Raw genomic sequence first — 27102 nt, 5'->3', positions numbered from 1 at the left:
GTTTCCTCCTAGCCAGGTAGGGCTAAGCCGAGGGAAGCAGCGGCGGGCCCTGCCCACCTCATTACTAATATAGCGATGTTATCTGCATAAAGCCAGGCCAAGACTCCTATTGGCTGGATCAGCTGAGAGTGACGTCATTGGGACGTACTAAGACTAGGGTTGGGTGGGGAACCGGAGCCATTACTGCAGGGAAAGGTCCCGCGGAGCGGAGCCGTCAAGATGGTGGGGCCCGGGGCCTGGAACGATGAACGGGATTTGGGGCGAGACGCGGGAAGTCGGGGGTGGGGGTTTGCAAAGGGAAGCTGAGGGCCTAGAAGGTCGGGGTGGGGTTGGAAAGTTTGGGGGTCTTGTCGGGAAGCGAGTCCCCAGCTCGGAACAGGAGTTTGTGGTTCAGTTTGTGGGACTGGGATAGAAGCTTGGGGTTCAGATGCTGACTGCTCCCCTCTTCCCTGAGCAGTGTGATTTCACCGAGGACCAGACTGCAGGTAAGTAATCTCTGACCCCTACTGAGGTCATGTTTAGGGAGAGGGACCCCCGCCTCTAGCACCTACCTCCTAACCCCAACCTGTCATCTCTTCAGCGCCCCCAGGGAAGTACTTACCGGATTCCCTTCTCCCGCTTTCTGGAGCCTCCATTTTCTTTTCTCACTCTTTCTTCCTCCCTCCCCTTCCACTCTAGATCCGAGCCCCAAGCCCCGGGTGAGTTTTAGGTGGTGTGGGTATGTGAAACAACTTGGTCACCTAATGCCTGTTGTGTGTGGGGTGTGGGGAGGGTGTATTAAGTTGCCTGTGCTCCTCTGTCCCTTAATCAGCTTCTGCCTCTTTTTTCCTCCTGTGATAACACCCCGCCTGCCCCCCCCCGCCCCCCCCTCAGCTTGGAACTGTGAAGATTGTAAAAAGCAGTGACCTGGAATCTTGTGAAAATGGGGACAGGGGGATTTGCTGAGGATATTTCATAGCTGTACCCTCTGAAGGTCTCTTTCTGTACAGGAGGGGTGGGAAGTATCAGGCTGGGATGACCCCAGTCCCAGGCTGCTGCTCCTACTTCCTTATAAGGACAGGCCCCAGACAGGGCGGTGGCAAATTCCTGCCCTTAGTAAGAGTAGTGAGGCAGTTGGGCAGGCTTGCTGTAGGCAGAGGGATCTGTGAATGACAGTTCTGCTCAGGGGGGAGGAAAGCTGTGTCATGTGGGACACCTGTGTTGGGAGGCAGGGACACTAGGCTCCTCTTAGTGGACTTAGGTGTACAGTGGTACAAATACCTGGTTTCCTCAGCATGATCGAAGTTGAATGGGCAGAAGGGGTTGTGAGGGGGGGGGTTTGGGTTAACCCCCCATATGCTCAGTGCTGATGTATATCTGAATCTTCAGAGTTCAAGGAGGCCTTTCAGCTGTTTGACCGAACAGGGGATGGCAAGATCCTGTACAGCCAGTGTGGGGACGTGATGAGGGCCCTGGGCCAGAACCCCACCAACGCCGAGGTGCTCAAGGTCCTGGGGAACCCCAAGAGTGATGGTGAGGGTCCTTGTGGACAATTTCTCAGTGTGGTGATGGGCCTACAGCTCTTCAGCTGAGAGCTTCCCTTTATCTGCATAGGCCCAGAACTCAGGCGGGTTTATCTCAGCAAACCCAACAGATTTCTCCTGCTTTGAGTGACAGCCTCCTCACTCGTGGTCCCTGTTATGTCCTCAGTCCCAAGAACCTGTGTGACTTTTCTTCTGCCTCCTTTATGGCAGAGATGAATGTGAAGGTGCTGGACTTTGAACACTTCCTGCCCATGCTGCAGACTGTGGCCAAGAACAAGGACCAGGGCACCTATGAGGACTATGTTGAAGGCCTTCGGGTGTTTGACAAGGAGGGGAATGGCACCGTCATGGGTGCTGAAATCCGGCATGTTCTTGTCACCCTGGGTAAGACTCTACCCTGGCTCCTAGAGTGGCAGTCCACCTGATTCATGCCTGCCACCCAGTTCCCAAAATGCATTTTTTCTCTCTCTACAGGCGAGAAGATGACCGAGGAAGAAGTAGAGATGCTGGTGGCAGGGCACGAGGACAGCAACGGTTGTATCAACTATGAAGGTGAGGGATGAATTGGGGCTCTCGTGGACGAAGTTGTCTAGGCAGGTCACCCCCAGCGTTTGGGGCTCTCCCTGTCCCTGGGCTACAAAAAGAACCTGGAGGCAAGGGGCAGGGCAGGGCCCAGCCCAGCCCAGGAGTGGGAGGCCATGGGAACATGACAGGAAAGGAAGGGGTAATGTGTAAAGGGGGTTGGGAGGCGGGAATGGGACATCAAAGGGAATGTCTGTTCCTCCATCACCTGACCCCTTCACCCCACGTCTGTGTCTTGTCTTCACCATGAATGTCTCTTCCTTCCTGCAGCGTTTGTGAGGCATATCCTGTCGGGGTGACGGGCCCATGGGGCGGGTACGGCTCCTCCCAGCCTCCCCTTCTCTAGTTGCCCCCTCCCCAGTGTTTTTCTGCCCAACCTCTGCTCTCTAGCCCCTGTCCTTCCCCTACTACCATCTGACTTCCTCCTAGCATGTTTCTGCATGGAGCTGACTGGGAAGGGGAGGGGTTCCTCAAAGAGGAAGACAGCCTGGGGGTGTGGTACCTCCTTTTCTCCTAGAATGGGCTCTGAGGTTTTGCTTATAGGGTCCAGGGTGCTGGTGTCTGGGAACTCGCACCAGCCTGTTCTGGTCTTGCCTAGGGGTGAACCTCTGGCCCTGGGGCACAGGTGGTTGGCATAGGGGGGTAGGTTACCTGCCCTGTTGTGCTGCTGGAGCTGACTAGTCTTTTCTTCTTCCTTCTGCTGGGCAGCTTGGAGGTACCCTAACCCAAACCTCTGTCCTCTCCTGCCAATGGCTGACAGTAGCTGTAGGTGTAGTTAAGAACTTTTCTGCCTCCTGCTGTGTTCTCGCTGCTCAGGGTGGGGTGGAGGGGCTAATAGCGGGTGCGGGGGGAGCTGGGGGCCGAGAGAACTGGGCAGATCAAGGTGGCTCCTCCGCAAAGCCAGGGTTGGTTTCTGCGGGCGTACTCCTAGGCTACCTTCGTGGTCCTATGGTCTCCTGGCCCCTGGTGGACCCCTCCCCGCGGCCCTCCTCCCTGGCTCATCCCTCTCTCCAATCCACAGAGCTTGTCCGTATGGTGCTGAATGGCTGAGGATGTTCCTGGTGTGCCCAAGCCCCGTGCCTTCCCCCGCGTGAGACTGCATGTAGCCCCAAACGTGTCCTAGGTCCTCTTGTCACAGCACCTCTGCCAGCTTGTCTCTTGGAGAATATTTGCTGTCAGCAGTCACCAAATAAACTTGCTCTGTGCCCTAAGTTCGGTTCTACTTTCCTTCCTGAGCAGGGTGAAGGGCAGGAGAGACCATCTAGGGTCCTAGGCCAGGGGTTGGGAAAGCTTGGGGAAGAAGGGCTTGTAGGATCCATCTTGGTGTCATTTAAGGACTGCTGGCTCCATTCATTGATGCCACAAAGTCTACCCCCTGGAGGATTAAGGAAGCCAGATATACCCTTAGGACTAAGGCTGACCATGCTCGTGCAGTCTCCCACCAGGAGGTCCTCCTAGCCCTCCAACTGGTTCAACCCAACCCTCACCCTCCCAAGCACTGGTGGCCTCTTGTGGGGAAAGCCCAGGGAGTGTCTGATGGAGCGAAAGCCAGGCCTCTGTTAGCACTGCCTAAGCCTGTCACTTCATAACACAAGCTTGTGAAATGCCTGCCTTCTTCCCGCCTTAATAAGGAAAGGAACGAAGCCCTTACTTCTGCGAGGATAAATACACAAAATCTCCAGGTTGTGGGGACGTTCTTCCGAGTCTCAGCTATTTTTAGGGCAGGTGAGCACCTCTGCCCAGCTCCCACACCCCAGGGCACAGTCCCCACGCTTATGCTGCCCGCAGCCCACTGCAGAGAGAGGCCTAGTGGCTGTGTCCCAGTGGCTGGCCCAGTGCCTCTCCAGCCCAGGCGAATGCCCCTGGGAAGGACTCCGGGAAGGCTGCCCCAGCCCAAATCCCCCTGCCTGATAGCCACAGGTCAGAGAACACAGAAGCATTCACAAGATGGAACTGAAAGCAAATTAATTTATAAAAAAAAAAAAAAAAAAAAAGAGAAAAGAGAAAAGAAAAGAAAAAAAAAAAGAAAATTTACAGAAAACCTTGAACAGAAGAAAGGTGCCAAGACGCAGAGGAAGAGAAACACGGGGAGGTGAGGAACAAAGGCCTGGTGGGAGGGACCAGGGAGAGCTGGTGGGAGGCCTGGCGTCCCGGCTGCCTTCACGTCAAGGATGAAGAAGGGAAAAGTGGTAGGGGAGGCAGTGGAATCCAGGGAGCAGAGCCAATCTGCAAGCTGGGGGTAGGCACTACCCTGGGTCGGGCACCCCTCCTCCACTGTCCCCAAGTCCCAGGGAACCCCTAGCTACCAGTCAAGGTTCTGAGCATCTTGGTGGAAGAGGTTAGAGGGGTGACCCACCAAGTAATAAGAAGGAGGTGCTTAAGTGCTTTTTTAAAAACTCAGGTTTTTACAATTCCCCATCTTCTCTAGCTCCCCTCTCCATGTCTTCTAGGAGCCCAGGGACAGGGCCCAGGGAGGAGGAACAGTGCTCTTTTTTCCTCTATTACCTATCACAGGAATCCCCAAAATACGTTTCCCCACCAAATACACATACGCTGACATCAACTACGCAGGTGGCTTTTAAAAACACAAAACTGACATTCAGGGGCAAAGGGGTCATCAGCTGAGCTGGGGTGGCCTAAAACAGTGACACTGAGGAGGCAGCAGGAGAGATCAGTAGGAACAGACTGGGGATGGGGTGGCCGAGGGAGTTTGGGAGTTGATTCGGTCACTAACAAGGGGCTGGAGGAGACAGACTCTGCACCCTATTCTATCCCCAGAGCTCTCCCAGAAACCTTAAATCCCCTTTCCTGTCACCTCCCTCCAAAAAAATGGAAATTTTTTTTTTTTAAGTGGGTGGAGGGAGCTCCAATGTGGCTTTTTTATATCTCTCTACTTCCTTTAAAGGGCTTCGTTTGTTTTGTGTTTTTTTCATCCATAAAAAATGCAGTAGTTTTGAGGGGTGCACCCTTAAAAGTGGTTAATCAGAACCTTGTATAAACACCTTTCCCCAGCCCTTTCTTTGAGGGCAGCATCCCCATCCTAATCTCTCTCCCAGACATTAGAAATATCTTTTAAACAGAAGTCCTTGAATAATCCAATATAAAAATGCATGCCTCTGCCAGGCATGGTGGGGGCTTTGGAGGGGCAGGAGGAGCTTTCCTTACGTAGTGATGAACTCTCCAGGCTGGGGAAGGGTCCCAGTGGTGGGGAGAGGGTTGTTCCTGGAAACTTGATCTCCATAGGGGGTGAGGGAGAGAGATGTCTGGCTGGCTCCTCACTGCGGAGGTGGCACAGGGGTGACTGTGCCTGGGCTCGGGGCCGTGGGATCTGGAGGCAGGGGGGTACCTGGGTCTGTGGAGAGAAGGAAGAGGAATCAGCCAGGTGGGCAGCAGAGGGGTCCAGACCCAGGCCACCAAAGACAAACAGGACCGGGCACGGCATGCAATGGGTGGGTAGGTGACTGAGGCAGCCTTTCCCCAGTGCTCTCTCCCACCTCACAGCGAGAAAACTAAAACACCCCAAATCTTCCTGCCCCCAAGGGAACTCTCTCTACAGGGCATTTGAACGTGATGGGAACAAGCAAGAGGGTGCCAGTCATCATGCAAACAGGTAGCTGTTTTTCAAGTTTACAACTGAGACGCTGTGCCTTAGGACTTCTCCGTGACCCACCAGTGAAAGGCCCCAACGTCATCCTAGATGTGGCGGCTGCCAGGGTGGGGAATGGCAGAGGACAGCCAGAGAGGCCCTTCCCCCTGTGTTCTAATTTACCAGAGCAAGCGTTCAAAAAGGATGGTGGAAGTTCTATTACCTAAGCCCTTCCCCTACCTGCCCCCCCCCCGCCCCATCCCTCCATGTGGACCCCTCTCCCTCACCCTTCTCCCTCCAGGACCCTTCTCACCTGGCAGTGGGCTGGCACTGGGCAGGAGGTTGCCCTGAACAGCTGCCACAATGGCAGGGCTCTGGGCTGCGGCGGATCCGAGCCCCGGCCCGAGAGGCAAGGAAGATGGCATGGTGGTGGTCGCCGGCAGGTTAGGGTGTAGAGGGTTCGCCATGGACACAGGCAGGTTAGGTGGGGGGAGAGTGCCCGGGGCAAACGGGAGATGGTGGTGATGCCCATGCAGGTTAGGAGGAGGGGGCAGGTTAATACTGATGGAGTCGGCTAGACTACCAAATGGGATGACGGATGGAGCGGGAGGAGGAGGAGGAGGCGGCATGCCGAAAGGCAAACCCAAAGGAGCATTACCCGCCACGCCTGGGTGCCCGCTGCCTGGCACTGCCCCTGGCATCATTGCGGGAGGAGTTTGTTGGTTGGGGAACGGTGAGGGGCCTGGGAACAAAGAGAAGAGAAAGAAGCTGAGAGGCAGAAAATTTCCCTTCTTGACTCACTTGCACAGCCAGGATGCTCTAGCCACGCCCCAGCACCCGTTTGCCTGATGGACTCAGTGGTAAATCCTTGGAACTAAACCTCCAAGGCCTGGCCCTGGGGAGGGACCCCTGTTGGCTCAGGGATGTCACAGAGGTGAGCCCATCTGCAGAAGTCTCTAGTCCTGCCCTGTATCCCTTTCGAGGTGGGAGATAGGAATGTTCACCCAGAGGCCCCCCAACCCCACCCCCGGTCAGCAAGAGTTCCAGAAGCCATCACTTACCATGGGGTCCAGGGGGGGGTACCCCTGGTGGGACTGCCCCAGGCTGGGGGGCTCCAGCTGGTTGCTGCTGCTGTGGCCCCGCGGCTGACCCTGCCTGCCCAATCTGTTCAGAGGGGCCCAAGCTTCCGGGGGGAGCCCCACCGCCAGCAGGAGCAGGGGCGACAGAGGCTGGAGCCATAGCCAAGCTGTGAACCACAGGTGGCCCAGTGCCTGCAGGTGGGACCGGCTGGGAGCCCGGGGGCAGGGCTGGCGGGGGCTGCTGCTGCTGTTGGTGCATTTGCTGGAAGTGCTGCTGCCGGGCCCTCATCTCTGCATACTTCAGCTGCTCCATATGGAAAGCTTGTCTGTCGGCCAGGAGCTGCTGCCTCTGATACTCCAGCTGCCGGGTCCAAGTGAGTACTGTTACCCATTACCCATGTGCACAAAACCCTGCCCCCTGCTCCGCCCTCCAACACACCCGGTCTCTCCTGGCCAGTACCAGCACCAAATGCAGATGCAGATCTCGTGCTTGGGCTTCCCGGACCCTGCCCTGTCCTCCCCACCACAACCCCCAGCACCCGGTCTTCTGGCTGCCCGCATGACTTCTCACTGCAGTGGAGTTCACCTAGTGGGAGCCCTTACTCATTCCAGCTCCAGAGCTCTGAATCTGTCGTTTGTTTTTTTTCTTTTTTAAAGATTTTACTTATTTATTTGAGAGAGAAGAGCGCACAAGCAGAGGGAGCGGCAGGCAGAAGGAGAGGGAGAAGCAGGCTCCCCGCAGAACAAGGAGTCCAACGTGGAACTCAGTTCCAGGACCCTGGGATCATGACCTGAGCCAAAGACAGGCACTTAACCAGCTGGGCCACCCAGGTGCCCTCTGTCATTATCTTCTTTCCTTTTTTTTTTTTTTTTTTTTAAAGATTTTATTTATTTGTCAGAGAGAGAGAAAGAGAGCATAAGCAAGGGGAGCGGCAGGCAGAGGGAGAGGGAGAAGCAGGCTTCCCCCGGGGCAGGGAGCCCGATGAGGGGCTCGATCCCAGGACCCAGACATCATGACCTGAGCTGAAGGCAGATACTTAACCGACTGAGCCACCGAGGCGCCCCTCTGTCATTATTTTCATTTGGAAAATGCCTCCGGTTCCTCTTGTCAACTCATGTTCTTTTCTTCCCTCAAAATTGCCTAAATACTCACCATTCTTAGGAAGCCATCACAGATCAACTCTTTAGCCTCTGAGCTTTGCCTTTATTTAGTTATCTCTCAGGACTTTTAATCTGAATTTGTCAGATACCTTAAGCATTCACTGTTTCGGATGCCTCCTTACTGAATATCGGATGTCTCCAATTAAACCGCAGGTTCTGTTAGGATCCCTGTCTTGCATTTCTTTTTATATAATCTCAGAAACAAAATGGTTCAATACTTTGTCCCTCCCATCCCCTTACCAAGTTCATCTTCTGGATCTGAAGCCCCTTCCCTCTCATCATCTGTTAAACCTACTCGATGGCTCAACAAATACTTATTTACTCAAAGTCCATGGTACATCAAACACTGGTCAAGGACCTGGACATGAGGCAATGGAGAAACCAACTAGAATTTCTGCCCCAGGATGTCAACATTCCGTGGGACCTGAGGCTCCAGGTTTCACCAGTGGGCCACTTGTCCTCTACTGTCCGGGGCGAGCACCTTCTCCTCACCCATGAAGCCCTGTCACTCTCAGTCTCCTGCCACTGCTGCTCGCCCCCCTCCTAAACCCAGGCCCTGCTGGGTGTCAAGGTGTGGCCCTGGGCTCCACAAGCCCCCAGGGGATGGTACTCACTGCCTCCCGCTCCCGGTCCATGATGGTCTCTAACTCTTCAAAGTGCCGGAGTTTGATCTCCAACTTTTTCATCTGGGTCTCCACCAGCAGGGCCACCAGCGATTTGATCTTCCTCTCCTCCACGGCAGCCAGGTGCTAGGGAAGGCAGAGAGGGCGGCATGTGAGCGGGAGGGGCCCACTGGAGGTGGGCTGGGACAAAGCAGTAAGGCGGGGGCTGGCAAGTTTTAAGAAAGAACTGACTGTGGTCACAACCCACAGAGTAGCAAAGGCTTCACATTCTTAAAAGTACATGAAAAAAAAAAAAAGAGAGAGTGAAAAAAGATAAGACAAGGTCAAATAACAAGATGATAAAACCAGGCCTAATGGTAAAAAGCTTCAAATTGCTCAGAGAAGAGATGATCAACTCTCCCTCTCAGATCAAACTGAGAAGGAAACAGGTCAGCGTTATGGAAGCAAGTGGGGAAGGATTTTCCGCAGGGGTCATGAGATCAGAGAAGGTGGTGGCATCTTCCGGGACCCTAGTCCTCACCTTGGCCTTCACTGCAGCAGCGGCCAGAGCAGCGGCGGCAGCGGTGGACAGATTGCCCTCCCCGATGTCCCGCTCCACCTTCGTCTTCCTCTCCCCCTCTGACTCTACCACATCCTTCAGCACTTCCTCCTGCCCTTCCTTCTGCTCCTTCTCCTTCTCCGCATCAACTGGGCCAAAAAGAAGGTAGGGTTAGGGCTGCTGCCCACTTCCGTTCCCTGGACACCCAACTACCATGCTGGAAGGCTCACCTATGGGGTCCCCATCGCTCTTCTCTGATTCCTTCTCGCTGTCACCTTGTTTCCCTCTCTCTTCGTCCTTCTTGGGGACCTCGCTGGTTTTCTCCTTTGTTTCTTCTTCGGCAGCCCCAACTCCTTCTCGGGGTTCCTGAGGTACCAGTGAAAGAAAAGTAGACGGCATCAGGTTGGCTGGTCCTGGCACAGAGGGCCAGTCTGGGAAGTGACTATGACTCCCCTCCCCACCCTGCCACGCCCAGCCCCTCCACCCTCCCAGCCCAGCTCATTCCTGCTGCACCTTGGGCTCCTTCTTCTCCTCCGTGGCCTGGCCCTCCGCCCGCGCCTCGTCCGTCCCGCTCTCCTCTGGGCCCAGGGGAAAGAGAAAATGGGAAACGTCTGATGCTGAGTCTGTCCCTGGATCGCTTTCCCGAAAGCCCACTCTCCTAGCCAAAATCTTAGTGCGAGGGCTGGCAGGGAGTCACAGCCCCTAAGGGGGAGTTCTGGGGAAGAGAAAACCCCTGCCAGTTCCCCGAGTTGGTCTTGTGCTCTGAGGACAAGGCGAGGCAGGGATGGCATGGGGTCACCAGGTGCGGGGACTCTCGGTCAAAGGGGAGGACTCTGGGAACCCAGCAGGCCTCACCGATCCGCTCAGGCTCGTCAGAGGTAGTTCCCGCGATACCACTGCTCTCCAGACCGAAGGCTGGGTCGGCCTTGCCTGTCACTTTGGCTGCCTCTTCCACTTTCCGAACGTGGGCCTCCACCAAGGCTGTGGGCACTTCTTCCTTCATTTTGGAGAACTCTTCTGCAAGATCCAGAGAGGACAAGGCTGGGGACAGGGCAGGCAGGCCATTTTGGCTGTCCCTGTGAAAGCTGCCTCAGAAGCCCATCTCTTCCTCTAGGCCAGCATGGAGCTCGACAGGTGCCTGAGCGGACGCCAGCGGCAGACAGTGCCAGTAGGGCAGCCAAACCTGAGGGTCTTTCAAGGTCTGAGTAACCAGCCTTTCAAACCAAAGAGGCCAGGACCCCTCCACATTACCTAGGGCCGACTTCGCAGCAGCAGAGGCGACTCGAGGATCGACGACAGAGGCCAGGAAGGCAACAGTGCTCATAACAGGGTTGCCTGACTGACTGAAGGGGATAGGCTGGTAGGCCAGGGGGCCCAGGGAGGCCTCTGAGTCCTCCAGGTACGGGTCTTCAATGGGAAGACGAAGAAAATGCAAGATGCACTCATCCTGCGTGCGGCTTCCCACGTGCTCTGACACTTTGTTCCAGTCATCTTTGTACATTTCCAGTGCCTGGTGGTAGTGGTGGAGACACAACTTCCTTACTTAGCCACTTTCCTTGAAGGTCAACTCCCCCCATCCTACTAAGGGCAGCGGGCTTCAAAGCTCTCTGTGTTGTGGTATTTGTGGATTCTGCTGGGTCCCAGGGGAATCTCCAAGTAGCACTACGAGAGGATATGGAGTTAATGAAATGGCCCAAATGCCTGGCTTGGAGCTGTTCCCTGGGGCAGGTGTGGCAGGCATTGGGGAAGAGAGAGACTGGGGACGAGATCACGCTCTGCCCACTCATGAGTGCGGCTGGCACCCGGGCCACTTCCATTTTCAGAGAAAACTCTCCTTTCCTTGCCCCAATTACCTCCAGGAGGAGCAGGGTCTCCTGTTCCGTCCACTCTCGAGTGGCACTGGCCGCAGCTTTACTCTGCAGGAGATACGGGTTTGTCAGAAAGAGGAGCCCGTGACTACTGGAGGGTGGAGGCACCCCTGCCCGGAGTCAGCCCAGACCTCTGTACCTTGGAGGGGACATTCTTCTTCGTGTACATGTCTGTGCGCAGGCCAAAGTTCTGCATGTCTGTCGTTTTCTCTTTGCCCTTGTCAGGGAAGTTGAGCATTTGCTGGGAAGCAGAGGTCTGCTATTTGCGGAGGGGAAAGACAGAGGTGAGGATGGGTGATCCCGGGAGCCAGGGGCGGACAGAGAGAGAAAACAGACAGAAGGAGCTTCCTTCCCAAAGCCAGGGGCACCCCTGAGTGGAACTTCCTCCCTCACTGCTGTAGCTCCTCTGCTCTCACGTCTCTTCTCCCCGGGCAGGGGCCCCCCAATAAAGGGGCAAATAAGAAGCCCAGCGGGGTCTACACCCCACCTACCAGCTCTGGCTTGCCCTTAGCCGTCTCTGGCACCAGGTCATCCAGCTCTTTGCCCTTTCGCCCAGCCTTGGTATCAGCATCAACCTGGCGGCCCTGGGGGACAGAGCTTGGCGTCATGGAGGCTGGGCAGAAAATGACCAGGCCAAGGCCCTGGAGGCCTCAAGACCAAATGCTGGGCGGCTCACAAGCTCTGGGGGCACTCATGCCACTGTTCCGTGTTCCCTTCATGATTAATTAGATCTGTAGTTGGCATGATCCCCATTTATGTTCACATGGAACTTTATAGGTTCCCTCAGGAGCTGGACAGTTAGGTTCTAATCCTAGATTTGGTACTCTGTGACCCTGGGCAAGCCACATAATCTGTCTCCGCTTAATTTCTGTAATGTATGGAATGGAGGTGGAAAAAGAAATGGAAGTGATGATAATTATGAGGCAAAAATGAAAAAAAATGCTGAAAATGCAACAAAGTTAAAAAATTTCATGCAACTTAATTTTCAGCCATTTTTCTCTATCTGCTCCACGCCCTACACTGGCCTGTCTGCTCCTCAAGGACAAGGAGCATCTCTTCTCCCTCAGCAAGTCCTTGCAGTCTTAGGTACAGAGGCTGAGAGAGGGCGCTAAAAACACCGGGCTGACTCCTGTGGCCCTTTGCATCCCATGGAAAAGGAAGAAGCCTCAAAACACTCCTGAACCATTACCCTAAAAAACCAGAAAAAGAAAAGTCCAAAGAAGCCCAGTTTTTCCCAGCACCCCCACCCCGCCCCCACAGCCCCTCACCCTACCTGCGGGGTCTTCGGCTGCAAAGGCACCAGCCCAGAGGGCGTGTCTGCCAGGACGTGGAAGTGAGAGGTGGGCGGAGGCCCCATCGGGGTTGGTCGACTCTCAGCATCCACCTGGTAGTTAATAAGACCCCACTGCTCTAGGAAGGCATGGACCCTGGCAGGAGAGAGGTAGAGACAGGGTCACGTGGGGCTGCCGGAAAGGGACGGGGGTGCATAAATTTCCCTCTCCCCAGCCCTCTTCTCTGCCCATTCTACTGCCTGGCGAACCCCTAAATGCCAGTGACATCCAGGCGTCCACCTCCAGCCAGGACCTCTCTCCATATCCACCATCTCCAAACATCTCTTCCTGGAGAGTCAGGAAAACTGAACCAGGATCCCTCAATGACACATGCACTCCTCCCTTCTTCCACATGCCAGAGAATGCCACTGCCATTCCCTCAAGTCACATGTGCCCTGAACGTGGACTGTGCCTTTCTCTAGAGGTGTTTTTTTTTCCCGCTTGTTCCCCTAAGCTCTTTGCTGCCAGCTCTCCTTCTGCCAAGAAGCATCTGTGGCACCTTACGTCCCCCACTCCCCTCAGCCGCAGACCCACCTCATGATGGCACAGACATCCCCGGCCAGGTTCCTGCGGCAGGCGGTGGAGGTAAGATATTCCTGGGGGTTCAGCCGGTATGTGTCAATCATGAAGTTTCGATAAGCCAGGTAGCTTAGGGGAGGCGGGGAGGGAGAGAGAGAAAGAGAGGGAGAGAGATATGAATGAGAGGAAGGAAAGTAAGTCTTCTGAGGACTGAGGGGTAGGAAAGGTGATAAAAGAGAGGATGGTTCCTCCTGTGTGACTAAAGGAAACAGAGTGGGTCACAGACTGGTGAACACGGGGGTCCGCCATGTTTTAGATGCAAGGGGTTCCAACGTTGCCACGTTTGCCTTGATGGAAGTGGGATTCACTTAAGTGAATCATCTCCTGGGCTGTACTTGGGGAAGTTTTCGTCAAACTTTTCAACAGGCAATCAAAAAGCAAGAAAAGGTACCCTTATTTCCAAAGGCAGGTGTTAAGGGGAAGTCTTTATCCATGCATCCGACTGTAGTCAACATGACGTGCTATAAAGAATATATGTTTTGGGGCGCCTGGGTGGCTCAGTGGGTTAAAGCCTCTGCCTTCGGCTCAGGTCATGATCCCAGGGCCCCAGGATCGAGCCCCGCATCAGGCTCTCTGCTCAGCAGGGAGCCTGCTTCCCTTCCTCTCTCTCTGCCTGCCTCTCTGCCTAATTGTGATCTCTGTCAAATAAATAAATAAAATCTTTAAAAAAAAAAAGAAGGGGTGCCTGGGTGGCTCAGTGGGTTAAAGCCTCTGCTTTCGGCTTGGGTCATGATCCCAGGGTCCTGGGATCGAGCCCCACATCGGGCTCTCTGCTCAGCGGGGAGCCTGCTTCCCCCTCTCTCTCTGCCTGCCTCTCTGCCTACTTGTGATCTCTCTCTGTCAAATAAATAAATAAAATCTTTAAAAAAATAAAAATAGGGGCGCCTGGGTGTCTCAGTGGGTTAAAGCCTCTGCTTTCGGCTCGGGTAGTGATTCCGGGGTCCTGGGATCGAGCCCCGCATCGGGCTCTCTGCTCGGCAGGGAACCTGCTTCCCTTCCTCTCTCTGCCTGCCTCTCTGCCTACTTGTGATCTCTGTCTGTCAAATAAATAAATAAAATCTTTAAAAAAAAAAATAAAAAAAATAAAAATAAAAATAAAAATAAAAAGAATATATGTTTTCATTTTTTATGCCCCACATCTAACAGGGAGCAGGTGTGGAGCTCGCTGAGAGAAAAAAAAAAAAAAAAAAAATATATATATATATATATATTTTTTTTTTTTTAAGATTTTATTTATTTGTCAGGGAGAGAGTGAGCACAGGCAGACAGAATGGCAGGCAGAGGCAGAGGAAGAAGCAGGCTCCCCGCTGAGCAAGGAGACTGATGTGGGACTCGATCCCAGGACACTGGGATCATGACCTGAGCCGAAGGCAGTGGCTCAACCAACTGAGCCACCCAGGCATCCCTATCTGTATTTTTTAATTAGAGAGAGAGCGTGCACAGGTAAGGGGCAGAGGGAGAGAGAATCTTTTTATTGTTTTAAGACTTATTTATTTGAGAAAATGTGTGTGAGTGGGGGAGGGACAAAGGGAGAGAATCTCAAGCAGGCTCCCCACTAAATGTGGAGCCCAGTGCAGGGCTTGATCCCATGACCCATGAAGTCATGACCTGAGCCAAAATCACTAGTTGACGCTCAACTGACTGAGTCCCCCAGCACCCCAAGGGAGAGAAAGAATCTTAAGCAGGCTCCACACCCAGTGCAGAGCCTGATGCTGGCCTCAATCTTATGACCCTGAGATCATGACCTGAGCCATAACCAAAATCGGATGCTACCGAGCCACCCAAGCACCCCTAGAATATATATACATATATATTTTTTTTAAAGATTTTACTTATTTATTTGATAGACAGAGATCTCAAGTAGGGGGAGAGGCAGGCAGAAAGAGAGAGAGGAGGAAGCAGGCTCCCCGCTGAGCAGAGAGCCCAATGTGGGGCTTGATCCCAGAACTCTGGGATCTTGACCTGACCCGAAGGCAGAGGCTTTAACCCACGAGCCATCCAGGCACCCTGAATACATATTTTGAGGGTAGAAAGATCTAAGTTCAAATCCCAGTTCTACCATGATGTCTTCACGCAAAGTACTTATTAAATTTTTTGAACCATGGTCTCCTAACCTGTAAAGTGGAGTGTCTGCTGAGGAACAGAAAGACCTGGAAAGATCTAGAACAGTGCCAGGCACATTTCAGCAGCTCAGCAAATAGTAGCTATTGGGTGGTACAGCATACGGTTTGAGAATATAAGCCAGTCTGAAGGATTCAGATCCTGGCTTTTCTACTCACTGTGTGACCTTAATCAAGTGATTTAACCTCTCTATGCTTCTCTGCTCACTTCCTCTTTGTATCTGTTTCCTAATCAGTAAACTGGAGAGGAGAATAGGACCTACCTCTAAAGATGTGAACTACCTCTAAAGATGTGAAGATTAGTCAATGCCTATAAGACACTTAGGATAGTGCCTGGGAGATAGTAAGCTTTCAGGAAATGCAGGCAATTATCACTATTTACTATCTTAACCAAGAGAACAAAGTGTAGAACAATTCTAGATCAGGCCCTGCCTATGCTTGTCACCATGTTATTACTCTTTTCTCCTGGAGAGAGCAAGCTTCTTCATATATACTGCCTTCCCTGGGAAGCAGAGCAGAGAACCATACCACGCTCCAGGGAAAGAAATATGGTGGGAAGGCAAGATGGCCCCAGAGAGGGGAAGCTGAGGAATGGCTGGGAAGCAAGCTCAGGAGATCAACACTTTTTCACCCTTCTCATTACATTTATCCTGGAGCATCCCTAGCCATAGGAGATTCCCAAGACTCATTCAAAGCTAAATAGGTTTCGCTTAAAGCAACACCTTTCCGATGATGAAGACTTCCAAGCCCCAAGCCTGTATGGTACACAACACTTCTCTCCAGAGAGCCTTCTCCATCCCTTAATTCAGAGTCTTGGATCTTCATAGTTCCTTCTCTTGTTTTTCTATTAAAACCTACTTTCAGGGACCAGCACAGTCATTTACATTTCAGTCAGAGCTATTATGTATGCTGGGGATACCTGTGTTTTGAATATCTTAGTAATGATGTAAGGCTCTGGACTCTGTTGAAACAAATGGAGGCATCAGAGCAGGTACCCATTTTGTACAGAAGACCATGCTTAATGTTGCCCCCAGGCAATCCTAGAGAGCACCCTACTGGGGCCACGGTGCTGGGCTGGGGCTGCCTGTGGACAAAGATCATGTCTTTGCAAGAGGAGCACAATGGCTGGCTCATGCAAGGAGCACAAGAAATATTTGCTCAATGGGATATTGCTGGATCAGGAAGGATGATCAGGGACAGGAGGGAGAAAGTGTTGTGAGCTGAGATTTCCTTACATTTCTGGAGTCTTGGACTTGTTCTTGCCGTTAAAGAACTCAGGGAGAGCCCTCCGCTCAATGGCATGAACACTGCAAAAGAAGACAGAACAGATTCAGAAGGCACTGGTGGAGAGATGGGAGCCTCAGAAGGAAAAGCCTACATGGGAGGGAGGGAGAACACAGCAGTCGTCCCTTCCTTAGGGAGACCGTCCCCCAGGGGGTGAAGACTCAAAGATACGAGCTTCCCTAAAACCAGTGTTCCCCAGTCTACCCGGCTGATGAAGAAATAACTTATTTGGAGACAGGAAGAGGAACAACATGTTGGCCCCTGGAAGCAGGGCAAAAGAGAAGCAGTGAGGTGTTGGGGTGACAATACCTGTTATAGTCAAACCAGGCGGCGTAGCTGGGAATGATGATGTGGTGCGTCTGCTCGGTCACGTTGTCCTCATGGAGGTCCGGATTCTTCGTCTGCTCCCCCTTATTCCCTGTACTGTTTTCATCCTCATCCTACAAGTACGGAGGCTGCTGGACACTCAGCATTCCCATTATGCCCCTGGCAACCCTCTGCTTCTCCCACACCCCAGGGAAGTGGGCACTAAGGGTGGGTAGGGAATGAAAAGTTACAGGCCCCGGAACATGGAAAGGGTCAGGGTTTTGAGTTTTGAACAACAGCCAGAATTAGTCTAAGGTGGGAAAACCAGGCAGTAGAAAGCTCTGGGTAGAAGGAACTTTATAAGCACAACTCAGAATCCCGTAGAGAGGTAGAGAGGGCCTCTCTAAACTGGCTCCACCTTGCCCGTGGTCTCCATGCTTTCATCCTCCTGCTCATCTGAAAGAGAAAGACGGGGAAACAGAAGGTTGGAGCCTCCTGACGGGCAGGAGAATCCCACTCTCTGAAAGGCCCCGACGGGCTGGGGGAGGCTGGCAGCTGGGCGCCCCCCATCCTTACCCAGGTCAGTCATGGTGCCTCCTTTGACTGGGGCGGACTCTGAGTCCTTCTTAGTGTTGACTGCCAGGAGAGAAAGTCATTTTATCAGACAGGTTCTGCCCAAACCGAGGCCTTATGCCTCTCCACCGTTAACAACTCTAGAGATCTCATCTCCCCTAAAAGTTTCTCCACTGGATCGCAAAAGGTGGTAACTCCCTCTGGGCACAATCATTCTAGGCCTTGACACTCACTTGCCACTTTCCCTCCTTCCCCCGCCCAAAATTCACTTAACTTTTTTCCTGTAAAGAAGCATCTTCTACTCAATGGAAACTCATAAGGCATTCCTGTCTTTGACAGGCCCCTCTGGTCCCTGTGAGTTCTTAATGGACCGAGACTGAGTCTGACCAAATCCCTGTGCAGAGTTGTGGCTGGATCTTCAACATTTTTTAAAGCAGGAGGCTTCCCTTAACTGAGTCCGTACATGGCAGCTCCGGAGAAAACACGAATACAGAAGAGAGCCGCGTGATTGAAGAGAGCCCTGTGATTGACAACGGGGTGGGAGCCAGCGCTCCTCTCACTCCGTGGCCCCCTCCCCAACCCCTGAAATACACTCCGGGATATTTGCAGCTCGTCCGTGGAATACAGATCATAGTCCCCCTTTGCAACTGTGCCACCCTCTAACACTGCAGAGCAATGGTCTCCAAAGTGGGCTTCTCCCATAGGATGCAATACAGGCAGAATACAGGCAGAGAATTGCAGAACTTCTCTTTGTATTTGTATTTTAATCTTATCCTTTACCTTTTCCCACTTTTACGTCACATTTGCAAGTGTTTCATAATGTTCCTAAAGTAACGGTACATACATATACGTACAACGGTACGTACATATAACTTGTGCTTCAACACTTTCCTGCTGAGGGTACGTGATCAAAAGCAGTTTGGAGACAACTACTGTCAGGAGCAAAGCACAGGCCACAGCTTCCATATGGATAAAGTCAGAGGACTGTCCATGATGATGAAAATAATTTTAATAACCAGCTAAACTGAAAGGGAAGATCCTTCAGACCTGGAACTGGGCTGGGGAACTCAGCCCTGACAGAATGTAGGTCCCAGGAGCTGGTGTGGCCCATACCTGTTTTAGGCAACGTCACCTCCTCTACGTTGGGGACTGGTGAAGGCTCATCCATGTCCTTTGTCAGGTCTTCTTGTTCCTCCTCTCTGTGGCCACGCTTCGACTTGGTGTAAGGTGTTGAGGGACTGGGAAGGAAAGGAAGTGAAAGATAACCCAGTCATCCTTGGACAGGAAGTCCCTGGAAGTTGACGTTCAAGGGGAGTGAAGCCAGAGAGAACCCCAAATGTGGAGCTGAGTATACACAGAAACCAATCACTACAGAGTACTCGGAAGAGCAAAGGCTTCCACCAGAAGACTAGCTCTCTCTGAGTTCACTAGTGGCTGCAACTAGAACTAACAACTGGGGAGCTAGAGAAGACCTCATCTTCCCTCTCAGAACATCCGGGAATCTGGCCTACCCCAGCAAGGGCCAGCTGGGTATGCGAAGGAGTTTGTCCTTCTTTCCTTCAACATGGCATGGAAAGAATGGTGAAGGTGAGGGCAGGGTAGGAGCTGGCATACCCTTTCTTAGCATTTTTCTTCTTAGCTTCTGGGGTTGGTGAAGGAGAGGGGGAACGCTTCCTTTTCTTATAGTTCCCTCCTTTCTTGTCCCGCCGATCTGAATCTGGGCTGTTCACCTGCGGGTTGGAGAACTGGAGTGAACGTCAGCCAACAAGCCCCACTGAAGACCTATCCCAAGGCTTCAGCTAAGGGACCAGGGAAGAAAGAAGAGACATTTTCACCTCATCTGTCAGCGTCTTAGCTGAAATCTTCTTTCGGCGGGAGACGGGGTTTTTGTCATCATTTACCTCGTAGTCTTCCTCGTTCATCCATTCATTGAAAGTGTCTGTGTCCAGAATCCACTTTGCATGAACCTGAAATATAAAGGCAGGCTTTGGTGGAGAGAAGTCTGAAAGCCACGGCTGTCTGGGCACCCTTGACAAAAACCCCAAGGATGTGGCTCTTGAGCTTCACTTCCGAAGAGTGGTCTGGTTCTGGTACTTGTCTTTTTTTTTTTTTTTTTAAGATTTTATTTATTTATTTGACAGAGACAGACATGGTGAGAAAGGGAACACAAGCAGGGGGAGTGGGAGAGGGAGAAGCAGGCTCCTTCCAGAGCAGGGAGCCTGGTGCAGGGCTGGATCCCAGGACCTTAATGACTGAGCCAGCCACCCCTCGTCTTTAAAAAACAGATTTCTAAGTAATATCCACACACAATGTGGGGCTCGAACTTAAAATCCCAAGTTCAAGAGTCGCACACTCTACCAACTGAGCCTGCCAGGCACCCCCTGGCATAGTTTCTTGGGCCAGGGGACAAGAAGGGCTCACCTTCCTAGGTTTCTCAGGAGTTGGAGCATCTTCCACAGATGCTTCGATTTCACTGGCTGGGATCCACGTGTCGTAACTGCCACGGGAGATTAAGTGTGAAGCGGGATTAACAGGATGGAGTCACAGAAAAGCAAAGTGCAGATCTTTTACCTCTTCCACTTATAAAAAGTATAGGGTTGTTGGGTTCTTTCTTGGTATGCCTATTTTTCCAATTAATATTGATATCCTTTCTTTTTTTTTTCTTTTTTTCTTTTTTTTTTGTATTCTTTCCATTATAAAATAATAAAAACAACTCCAAAAAAAGGAAAGAGAGAAAAGAATCTCCCAACACAACTATTTGGTATGTACTTTTTCCCAGCAAATTTTTCCTGTACAATTTGTTTTTTACATAACTGCAGTGTTATTTTATAATCACACTTTTTGCATTTTATATTTATCTACAAATTATCCATGTGATTTCTTTTTTCCCCCATGTTATTTCTATCACTTTGATGGCTGCATAATAGTCCATTCAGTAGATATGAAAACTGCTGAAGCATTTTCCCACTATTAGACATTTAGACTGCTTCTAACATTTATCGGAGATTATACTGGAATAACCATTTAACATATAAAGCCCCAATCTTTTTAGACTAACCCGCATGGGATAAGTCCAAATGTCTCCCAAGACTGAAAATTCTCATAATAGAGAGGAAGAGAACAAATTAACAGAACTAAAAATAACCCCAAAAGAGTGTCTGCTTGCTTTGCTAGATGTTCTAAGGCTTCTCAGTCTGGCTCCTATACTTAAACCTGCCCCAGGACCCTGTCCTCACCTGTCAGGATAGTAGCCCCAGTGCAGAAGAACCTGCTTATCCCGCTTCATGACTGGTCGTACCCATTCCTCTGGGGATACAGACAGAACAAGGAGAGATATAAGCTAAAGGCATACACAGAAAATAACTGTACACAGCTCGTGTTGCAGCCAGAGACCTGGACACAGGAACATAAGGCAGTAGGAGGGCACAGCATCAAAAGGAGAGAGGAGCCCAGGCCCTGTGCAGAGGCTGAATGGTTCCCAACTCCTAGTCCAAGCCGTCCACTGCAGAGGTCAAGAAAACCCAGGTCTCACCTTCTTCCAGGTTCCCTGGGACAGGATACACAACATGGGAGGCATTGTTCTTATCTTCAGTGACTGTTCCCTGGACGCCAGGAGGAAAAGCAGGTAAATAGTCCCCTCGGAAATACTCATGGGTGTAAATAAGCCAAAATAAGACCTAACCACATATCTGCCTTCCTAATCATGTTTTGCTCAGAATGGTATTAAAGTCAGTTTGCATTCTTTAAACACACAGCAGCTGAGAGGCAGAAGGAAATAGCTAGGATAGTGCTAATAATGAAGAAAAACTAAAGAACTAAAAGTTGCTACAGATAATCCTCTGAATACATAATCTGCACATGGGAAATGTGAAGCTGCCTGTCCCCAGCAATGGCATCTATTTGTTATTACAGAGGTCCAGAGTAGATGTTTCATTTCTCTGAAATGAGGCAATCTCTGGCTTTCCTAGCCCCCAGGCCAGTGCAGTCTCTAGGAACAGTGATCCAAGCCTGTCAACTGGGAAATGGGAGGAGCGAACTGAGAAAGAGATGCTCAAGGCTTTAACTCTAGTCTCTTTTCAAGTAGGCAGAGCCACCTTTGCAGTAGAAAATATGTCACCCAAAGGGTGGCTTATTGTACTGAAAACATCAGGAAAAGAGTCATGGAGTTTCCAAAACTTCTTCTGACCCACCCACTCACCTGATGTCTCTTGATAATGTCCTTTAATTTCCCCAGCAGTTTGGGTTCAATTTCTGGGCACAAAAATATGTTAGGTCGAGACAGGCAGTTATTCTGTAGGATGAAGAAACAGATGCGATGAGATCATGGAAAAGGCGTGTTTTGGATTTTCACTGAGGGAAAGGAGATGGACAGGGGAGGTTCTTGACTATTACCTGCACCAAGGACTTCTCAATGGTCATGAACATTTCCACGTTGCGGTCCATGCGTGATGGATTCTGGAAATCGTAACGCCGCCTGGAAAAGAGGCAATAATCTGAGTGATTTAGATCAGGCCCAAGACGAGGTTAGGGTATGTGGCTTTTTAGCATGGGAAATCGGGATGCAATCTTGCTCAAAACTGTTGCCAAAATGGCCTGGGATCTGGGGTTCACTGATCTCAACTCCACGAATCACTTTGTACTTCATCCAAAAGGACAAAGAGAAGCTTGAGATGCCAACCAAAGAATCCCTTTCCCTCTATGATACACACACCAATGCACACACACATGCTTGTTCACTCTTGGAGACTATTTTGGTTCTGTCAGCCACCTTTCTGACCCAGCACATCAAGCCTACTGATCTAGCAAAGTAAGAGACTCACAAGAATATCTACTCATGCTCTCCCACCCCAAGAAAGACCCAGGAAATCATAAAGGGGGAGTCCCCCTAAATGTTAAGAACCATAGAGAAGAAGACTTCTCACCATCCCTGGTCACTCTTGAATTTGTAGGCAGCTGCAAGTATGTGGCATAGGGAGCCTCCTGCTTTGAAATCTAGGAAACATTTGATCTACAAAATTGAGACAAGAAAGAAGAATGTGAGAGTTATATCCTGAATTCCCTTACTAAGAATCCTTTCACAAAATCCCATGCTGAACTAACCTTGCTCTCAAAGCTGGAATTCTTTTTTTTTTTTTTTTTTTTTTTAAGATTTACCTATTTATTTGAGAGAGGGAGAGAGTGTGCAGAGGGAAGGGGCAGAGGGAAAGGGAGAGAAAGTCTTAAGCTGACTCCTCATTGAACACAGAGCCTGATGCAGGGCTTGATCCCATGACCCTGAGATCACAAACCGAGCTGAAATCAAAAGTTGGAGGCCCAATCGACTGAGCCCTCAAAGCTGGAATTCTTTAACCTCTACGCCATGGTATCATGTGGCCTGGAAAAAGGCACGGGGAGAAACCAGTATTCACAAAGCCCCACCTGTGCCATATACTTACGGGGTTACCTCACTGACCAGTACAGAAACCCTATAAGGTAGAGATATTAATCCCATCCAGAGATGAAGGAACAGATACTCAAAAGGTTTAAACGGATTCCCCAAGATCATAGAGATACCAAGTGGCAGAGTCAGAATTTGAACACAAGCCTACATAAATCCAAATCTTGTACCCTTTTAACCATGCCATGAGAGTTTCATATATGAGCTTAGACACTCTCAGATAACCTGCTGAATGAAGTTTTGTGGGTTTTTTTTTAAGATTTTAAGCAATCTCTCCACCTAACATGGGGCTCGAATTCACAAACCCCAGATCAAGAGTCGCACGCTCCACCAACTCAGCCAGCCACACGCCCCTTGTTGCATGAAGTATTATGGAGACAAAGGGAGTGGTAAACTGGGGACTAGGGCAAGCCACTGACAGCCTCACTAGGGGCAGAGATAATAGGCAAGTACCAAATCTCAAAATAGCATGAAATTGACAAAAACCCCACAACCCCCTCTCCAGTTTGGAGATTCATTCCCTGGCATTTGCACTCACCGGCAGTTTCGTGAGCGGTGCATTGCTGACATGTTTGCCAAAAACTTCTTCCTGAAACTGTAGCAACTGTACAACCAGGCTAGACAAGGACTTGTTGGTAGGTGGTTCAGCTTGGATATACTGGGGAAACAGAGGCAAAGGGAAGAAAAGCAAACCCCAGATAAACTGTCCACTATCTCCTTATTTCTTCCCCCAGGGTTCTGGAAGTATCTGGGGTAGGAAAAAATAGTGTCTTCTTCTCCCATATGTCTAGTTTCTATAAAGAAAATGGCAGAAGGGAAGCCCTCTAAGCCCCTCACAGTAAGTTGAAATTCTGCTGCCCCCAACCCAGCCTGCCAGCACTCGGTGCTGGAGGCAAGTGGGGCATCCTACTTTTCAGCTACACTCTGAAATTGGAGTTGAAGGACTCTGATTTCTAGTGAACAGCACTGAGGGCTATAAAATCTTAAAGGTTCGTAAGTTCAGGCAATGGAAGGAGTGTCTCTGAGACTCTAAACAAGACAACCGTGTATTTCTTGGGAGCAAGTTCTTGGAAGGCCAAGACTCCCCCTAACTTACTAGGGGATTACAGAGGGTTATAGTCTTATCAGACTATAGACTATAGTCTTATCAGACTCACATAGCTTAATAAGAACGGTGCAAGGAAGTGAGGCAAGGCAAACTAAGAGAATGAGCTTGTGCGTTCTGTTTCTCCTAGGAACTGGAGAATGTCTTTGTAGGCTTTGTAGGCTCTCCTAGAGCCTCTCCTAGAAGGCAAGAACCAAGCTACTACCAGCCTGGTGAGAAAGAGCAAGAAAACATCTCTCCTTTCTGAGGAAACTGTATCTGAGACAGGCAACCCTGGGGCTTCTTACGCATTTCCATGTTATGCTACCTAGTATCCTAGCCTCCTGTTCTAATTTAAATCTGAGCCAGGAGGCTAACTTTCTCTTTACCTTTTGACCCCTGTTTCCTCACCCCTAATCACAGAGAAAAGTGCTCCTCTCAGTGGGAGATGTAAAGAGAGCCTTGAAGGAAAAGGTAAACGACAAAAAGCTAAGAACTTGAAAGCTGAATTTGAAAGCTCACAGGCTGTCAATCCCCCCAGGGCTAGAGACTAAGCCCCTAGACTGATCTCCCTTCCAAAAGGTCAAAGGTGGAGGCCTGGGAACCAGAGCCTCACGCTGGGGTACAGGCATACCACAGACCCAACAGCTGTTTGTCAGGATTCTGACCCTCAGAGAGACCTCCGAGATAGGCCAGAACCAGGATCAGAGGGGTGTACTCCTAAACCACCCATCACATTTGACAGGCTGGAAAGCTGGGCAGGAAGAACTGGGGAGCTAAGGAAAGCCAGAAAGAGAACCTCTAACTGGGGGTAGTGAAAGGGAAGAGGCAAACCATCTCCACAGAAAAAACCCACGTATAGACATTCCTTTCAACCAGGCCTAAAGACAAAGACAACACCAGGAAGAGGTTTGACAGAATAGTCAGGTAGGGCTTTTTGAACCCTTTGTTCACTACCTTATTATCTCCAGTTAAAGGCTGGGGGGCTGGAGATTTAAAGCGTGTCTGAGCCTCTGAACCCCAAACCAAAGGCAATGCAAGGCCAGGTGGTCGGATGACTTCATTGTGAAGCTGAGGGATGGTTTAAGAGGTCGCTGCCCAGGAACTGCTATAACCCGGCTCCCAAGGGGTTTTGTTGCCCCTTGGGTGGAGGTGGGGGACTAGCAGTGGAGACAGGTGTGGGGGCTTCTTCAGGCTGATGAGCAGCCAAGGGCCTGCTCTGTGGCTGTTTACCCTCCTGCTTTCATCATCTCTCCGAACAGACACAAAGCACTAGGGAGGCCTCAGCCCTGCGGGTACCTGGCTCCGTGGGGAGCTCTGACCGGCACCGTGGCGGGCACGCTGGGGCGGGCGAGGCGGGGGGGTGGGCATCAGGCACCCCGTCCACCCTCGGCCGCCTCTCCCGGAAAAGCCGGGAAGGCTCTGGCCCAGGGGAGGGTGGGCGGCTGGCACCGGACCCGCCGGGCAGTGGAGAAAAACAAGGGGCAGAGGGCGCAGCAGGGAGGGCGGGGGCTGGAATCCCAGGCTGCGGGGGGCGGGGGGGGGGGGCGGTAAAAGAGGCTGGGGGAGGGGCGCGGGGCGCCGGCGGGCGCGCTGGTGTTGCTCCCGAAGCCGCGGGGGAGGGGCCGCGGGCTGCCCGAGGGTGGGCAGGATTCGGGGGGGCTCCGGGGCCGCGGTCCCTTTGTCCCGCCCCCGGCCCCCGCGCGGCCCTGCCCGCGTACCTTCTTGTAGTTCTTGCCGAGCCAGAGCCTCACGTTGTCGAACTGGGTCACGGTGTCCGCGGCCTCGTAGTACTTCACGTTGGGGCCGCCGTCCTTCTTCCGCACCGCCATCTTCTCGGGCTCGGGCCCCGCCGCCGCCCGCCCCGCTCAGCTCAGCTCCCGCCTCCTCCGCCTCCTCCTCCGCCCGCCTCCCGCCGCCTCCCGCCGCCGCGGCCGCCGCCTCCCGCCGCCTGGGCCGGCCCCGGCCCGCGCAGCGCCCCCTGCCGACCGGCCGGGCACGGCGGCGGCCAGGCTCCCGACGCGGGACCCACCCTGGCGGCCTCCCCGGCGGCGGCGGCCGCCTTGGAGAGGCAGCTGCTTCCTGGAGGGGGCGCCCACTCTCCTGAGATCGTTCTCTACCCGAGGCGAAGCCTTTCCTCCCTCTTTGCCTCTCAGCCCAGGGAGTGGGGTACCTCTCTAGCCTACCCCAAGCCGACGTCCGTCTCTGGAGGAACCCCAGCTCATAGTTCCGCGTGGTCCTTACCTTGCACGTTCCCAACCGCACTTAATCTCAAGGAGCCCTTAATCTCAAGGAACCCCAGACCCATTTCCCCAGGAAGTTTCTTTCTTTAATCCATCCCCAGGACTTCCCCGTTTCAACTCTTCCGGAGTCTCCCTCACTCTTAACACCTTGCCTCAGCACCTCCTCTCACTCCTTAACCGGAGGAGTCCTCTAGCCGCCACCCTGGGACCGAGTCTCTTCCCTCCAACTGAGTCCTCTGCAGCCCGCCATCGCCTTCTAAATAGTTTTGCGCTCTTTGAGACCCCAATCTTGTCTGGGCGGGAGGACCCCCGCCCCCAACCTCCCTCCCTGGGTCACCCGCTCCACCCGCTTGTTCCTTTGAGTGGCGTAGAGGCGAGGTAAGGGGCGGAGGGCGGGGATCACAGGGTGTGTGTGTATGGGGTCGGACCGGCTTCCCATTGCTACATTCCCTCCGTGGTCGCAATGCGGACCCCTTCTGTAAGCGCGCGGCAAGACATGGTTTTGGAAGTCACGGTGGCCGAGTGGTTAAGGCGTTGGACTCGAAATCCAATGGGGATTCCCCGCACAGGTTCGAATCCTGTTCGTGACGGCCGCTTTTTTCCCCCTTCTTCAGGATACGTAAAGGGGACCCCCCGCGCACGTGTCTTTCGAGCACTTCCCTTTCTGTCCCAGAAATAGAAGCCGAGAGGTCTCACGCCTGAATTGGGAGGGAGGGAGGTGATCAAGGGAAGCTTAATCGTGCACAACTGTACTGGCTGCTAAGACACAAGACACTTTCTGAATCAAACTTCGGGTTTGTTAGAGCTTGGGCACACGTTTCATTCTTGGGGACGGGAATGGCAAAGGATTTGGTTGAAGAAGGGTTAGGTTTTTGAAAATCTGAATGCCTGTTGTGATATAATAGTCAGTATTAGAGTTTCCAGGAAAAGAGGGCACCTCTGGGTTTCATGACCGGAAGTGTGATTATAACTAAGACCCAGGAAAAGGCTTTTCTCTTCGGATTTCTTTGAGGAGGCTCATCTCAGATGTCACTGGGCTAGGAGGAAGTAGGCTGTTGAAGAGTAAACACTACAGATCTAGTTGGAGTGTAGGGAGATAATACTTTTTACTGATTGCTCATTAGGTGCCAAGTGCTGTTCTAAATTATCCGTGTATTAACCAAGCTAGGGAATTAATTCCTTTTT

At 51.9% G+C, this 27102-nt stretch overlaps 2 protein-coding genes and 1 non-coding gene across 12 annotated transcripts; 2 read left to right on the top strand and 1 right to left on the bottom strand.

Annotated features, from left to right (window-relative positions):
- The first annotated feature begins 90 nt into the window (after positions 1–90).
- Positions 91–3316, top strand: MYL6 (myosin light chain 6). 3 transcript variants are annotated; one of them, XM_047739753.1, is made up of 7 exons: positions 91–222; positions 458–485; positions 1369–1512; positions 1734–1907; positions 1998–2075; positions 2376–2420; positions 3127–3316. In XM_047739753.1, the coding sequence occupies exons 1-6, from the start codon at positions 220–222 to the stop codon at positions 2402–2404; spliced, it is 456 nt and encodes a 151-aa protein (XP_047595709.1). In that variant the 5' UTR covers positions 91–219; the 3' UTR covers positions 2405–2420; positions 3127–3316. The 3 variants fall into 3 exon arrangements, with proteins under 3 accessions (XP_047595709.1, XP_047595708.1, XP_047595710.1); XM_047739752.1 differs by lacking the exon at positions 2376–2420; XM_047739754.1 differs by lacking the exons at positions 91–222; positions 458–485; positions 2376–2420 and adding an exon at positions 679–698.
- A 1638-nt stretch (positions 3317–4954) lies between these two features.
- On the bottom strand, positions 4955–25590 carry SMARCC2 (SWI/SNF related, matrix associated, actin dependent regulator of chromatin subfamily c member 2). Of its 8 annotated transcripts, none has more exons than XM_047739745.1 (30): positions 25396–25590; positions 23129–23248; positions 22076–22161; positions 21546–21627; positions 21352–21444; positions 20686–20755; positions 20390–20459; positions 19575–19650; positions 18989–19120; positions 18768–18883; positions 18267–18391; positions 17157–17216; positions 16999–17036; positions 16584–16714; positions 16226–16297; positions 12826–12939; positions 12234–12387; positions 11452–11544; positions 11100–11219; positions 10946–11008; positions 10344–10602; positions 9948–10109; positions 9606–9670; positions 9323–9458; positions 9075–9241; positions 8546–8680; positions 6753–7131; positions 6350–6433; positions 6005–6070; positions 4955–5457 (listed from the first exon to the last, which is right to left on the bottom strand). In XM_047739745.1, exons 1-30 carry the CDS (start codon positions 25504–25506, stop codon positions 5381–5383), a joined length of 3456 nt encoding a protein of 1151 aa, XP_047595701.1. In that variant the 5' UTR covers positions 25507–25590; the 3' UTR covers positions 4955–5380. The 8 variants fall into 8 exon arrangements, with proteins under 8 accessions (XP_047595701.1, XP_047595702.1, XP_047595697.1 ...); XM_047739746.1 differs by having other exon boundaries at positions 11100–11216; XM_047739741.1 differs by having other exon boundaries at positions 6005–6433.
- Positions 25591–26425: 835 nt separating this feature from the next.
- TRNAS-CGA (transfer RNA serine (anticodon CGA)) lies at positions 26426–26507 on the top strand. Its single transcript has one exon. It is a non-coding gene; the product is annotated as a tRNA-Ser (tRNA).
- Positions 26508–27102: the final 595 nt, after the last annotated feature.

Source organism: Lutra lutra, chromosome 8 (assembly GCF_902655055.1).
Source record: "Lutra lutra chromosome 8, mLutLut1.2, whole genome shotgun sequence".
In the NCBI taxonomy this organism is placed as follows: Eukaryota; Metazoa; Chordata; class Mammalia; order Carnivora; family Mustelidae; genus Lutra; species Lutra lutra.
The sequence above is the reverse complement of the archived record's forward strand: the minus strand, read 5'-3'. Positions and strand labels throughout refer to the sequence as shown.

Coding starts and splice junctions, on each gene's coding strand:
- MYL6 (XM_047739752.1), top strand. Junction 1,513..1,733: donor GGGGAACCCCAAGAGTGATG/GTGAGGGTCCTT, acceptor CCTTTATGGCAG/AGATGAATGTGAAGGTGCTG. Junction 1,908..1,997: donor GCATGTTCTTGTCACCCTGG/GTAAGACTCTAC, acceptor CTCTCTCTACAG/GCGAGAAGATGACCGAGGAA.
- SMARCC2 (XM_047739741.1), bottom strand. CDS start 25,506: ATGGCGGTGCGGAAGAAGGACGGCGGCCCCAACGTGAAGTACTACGAG. Junction 20,756..21,351: donor ACATTATCAAGAGACATCAG/GTGAGTGGGTGG, acceptor CCTGGCGTCCAG/GGAACAGTCACTGAAGATAA. Junction 5,458..6,004: donor CAGTGCCAGCCCACTGCCAG/GTGAGAAGGGTC, acceptor TTCTCTCCACAG/ACCCAGGTACCCCCCTGCCT.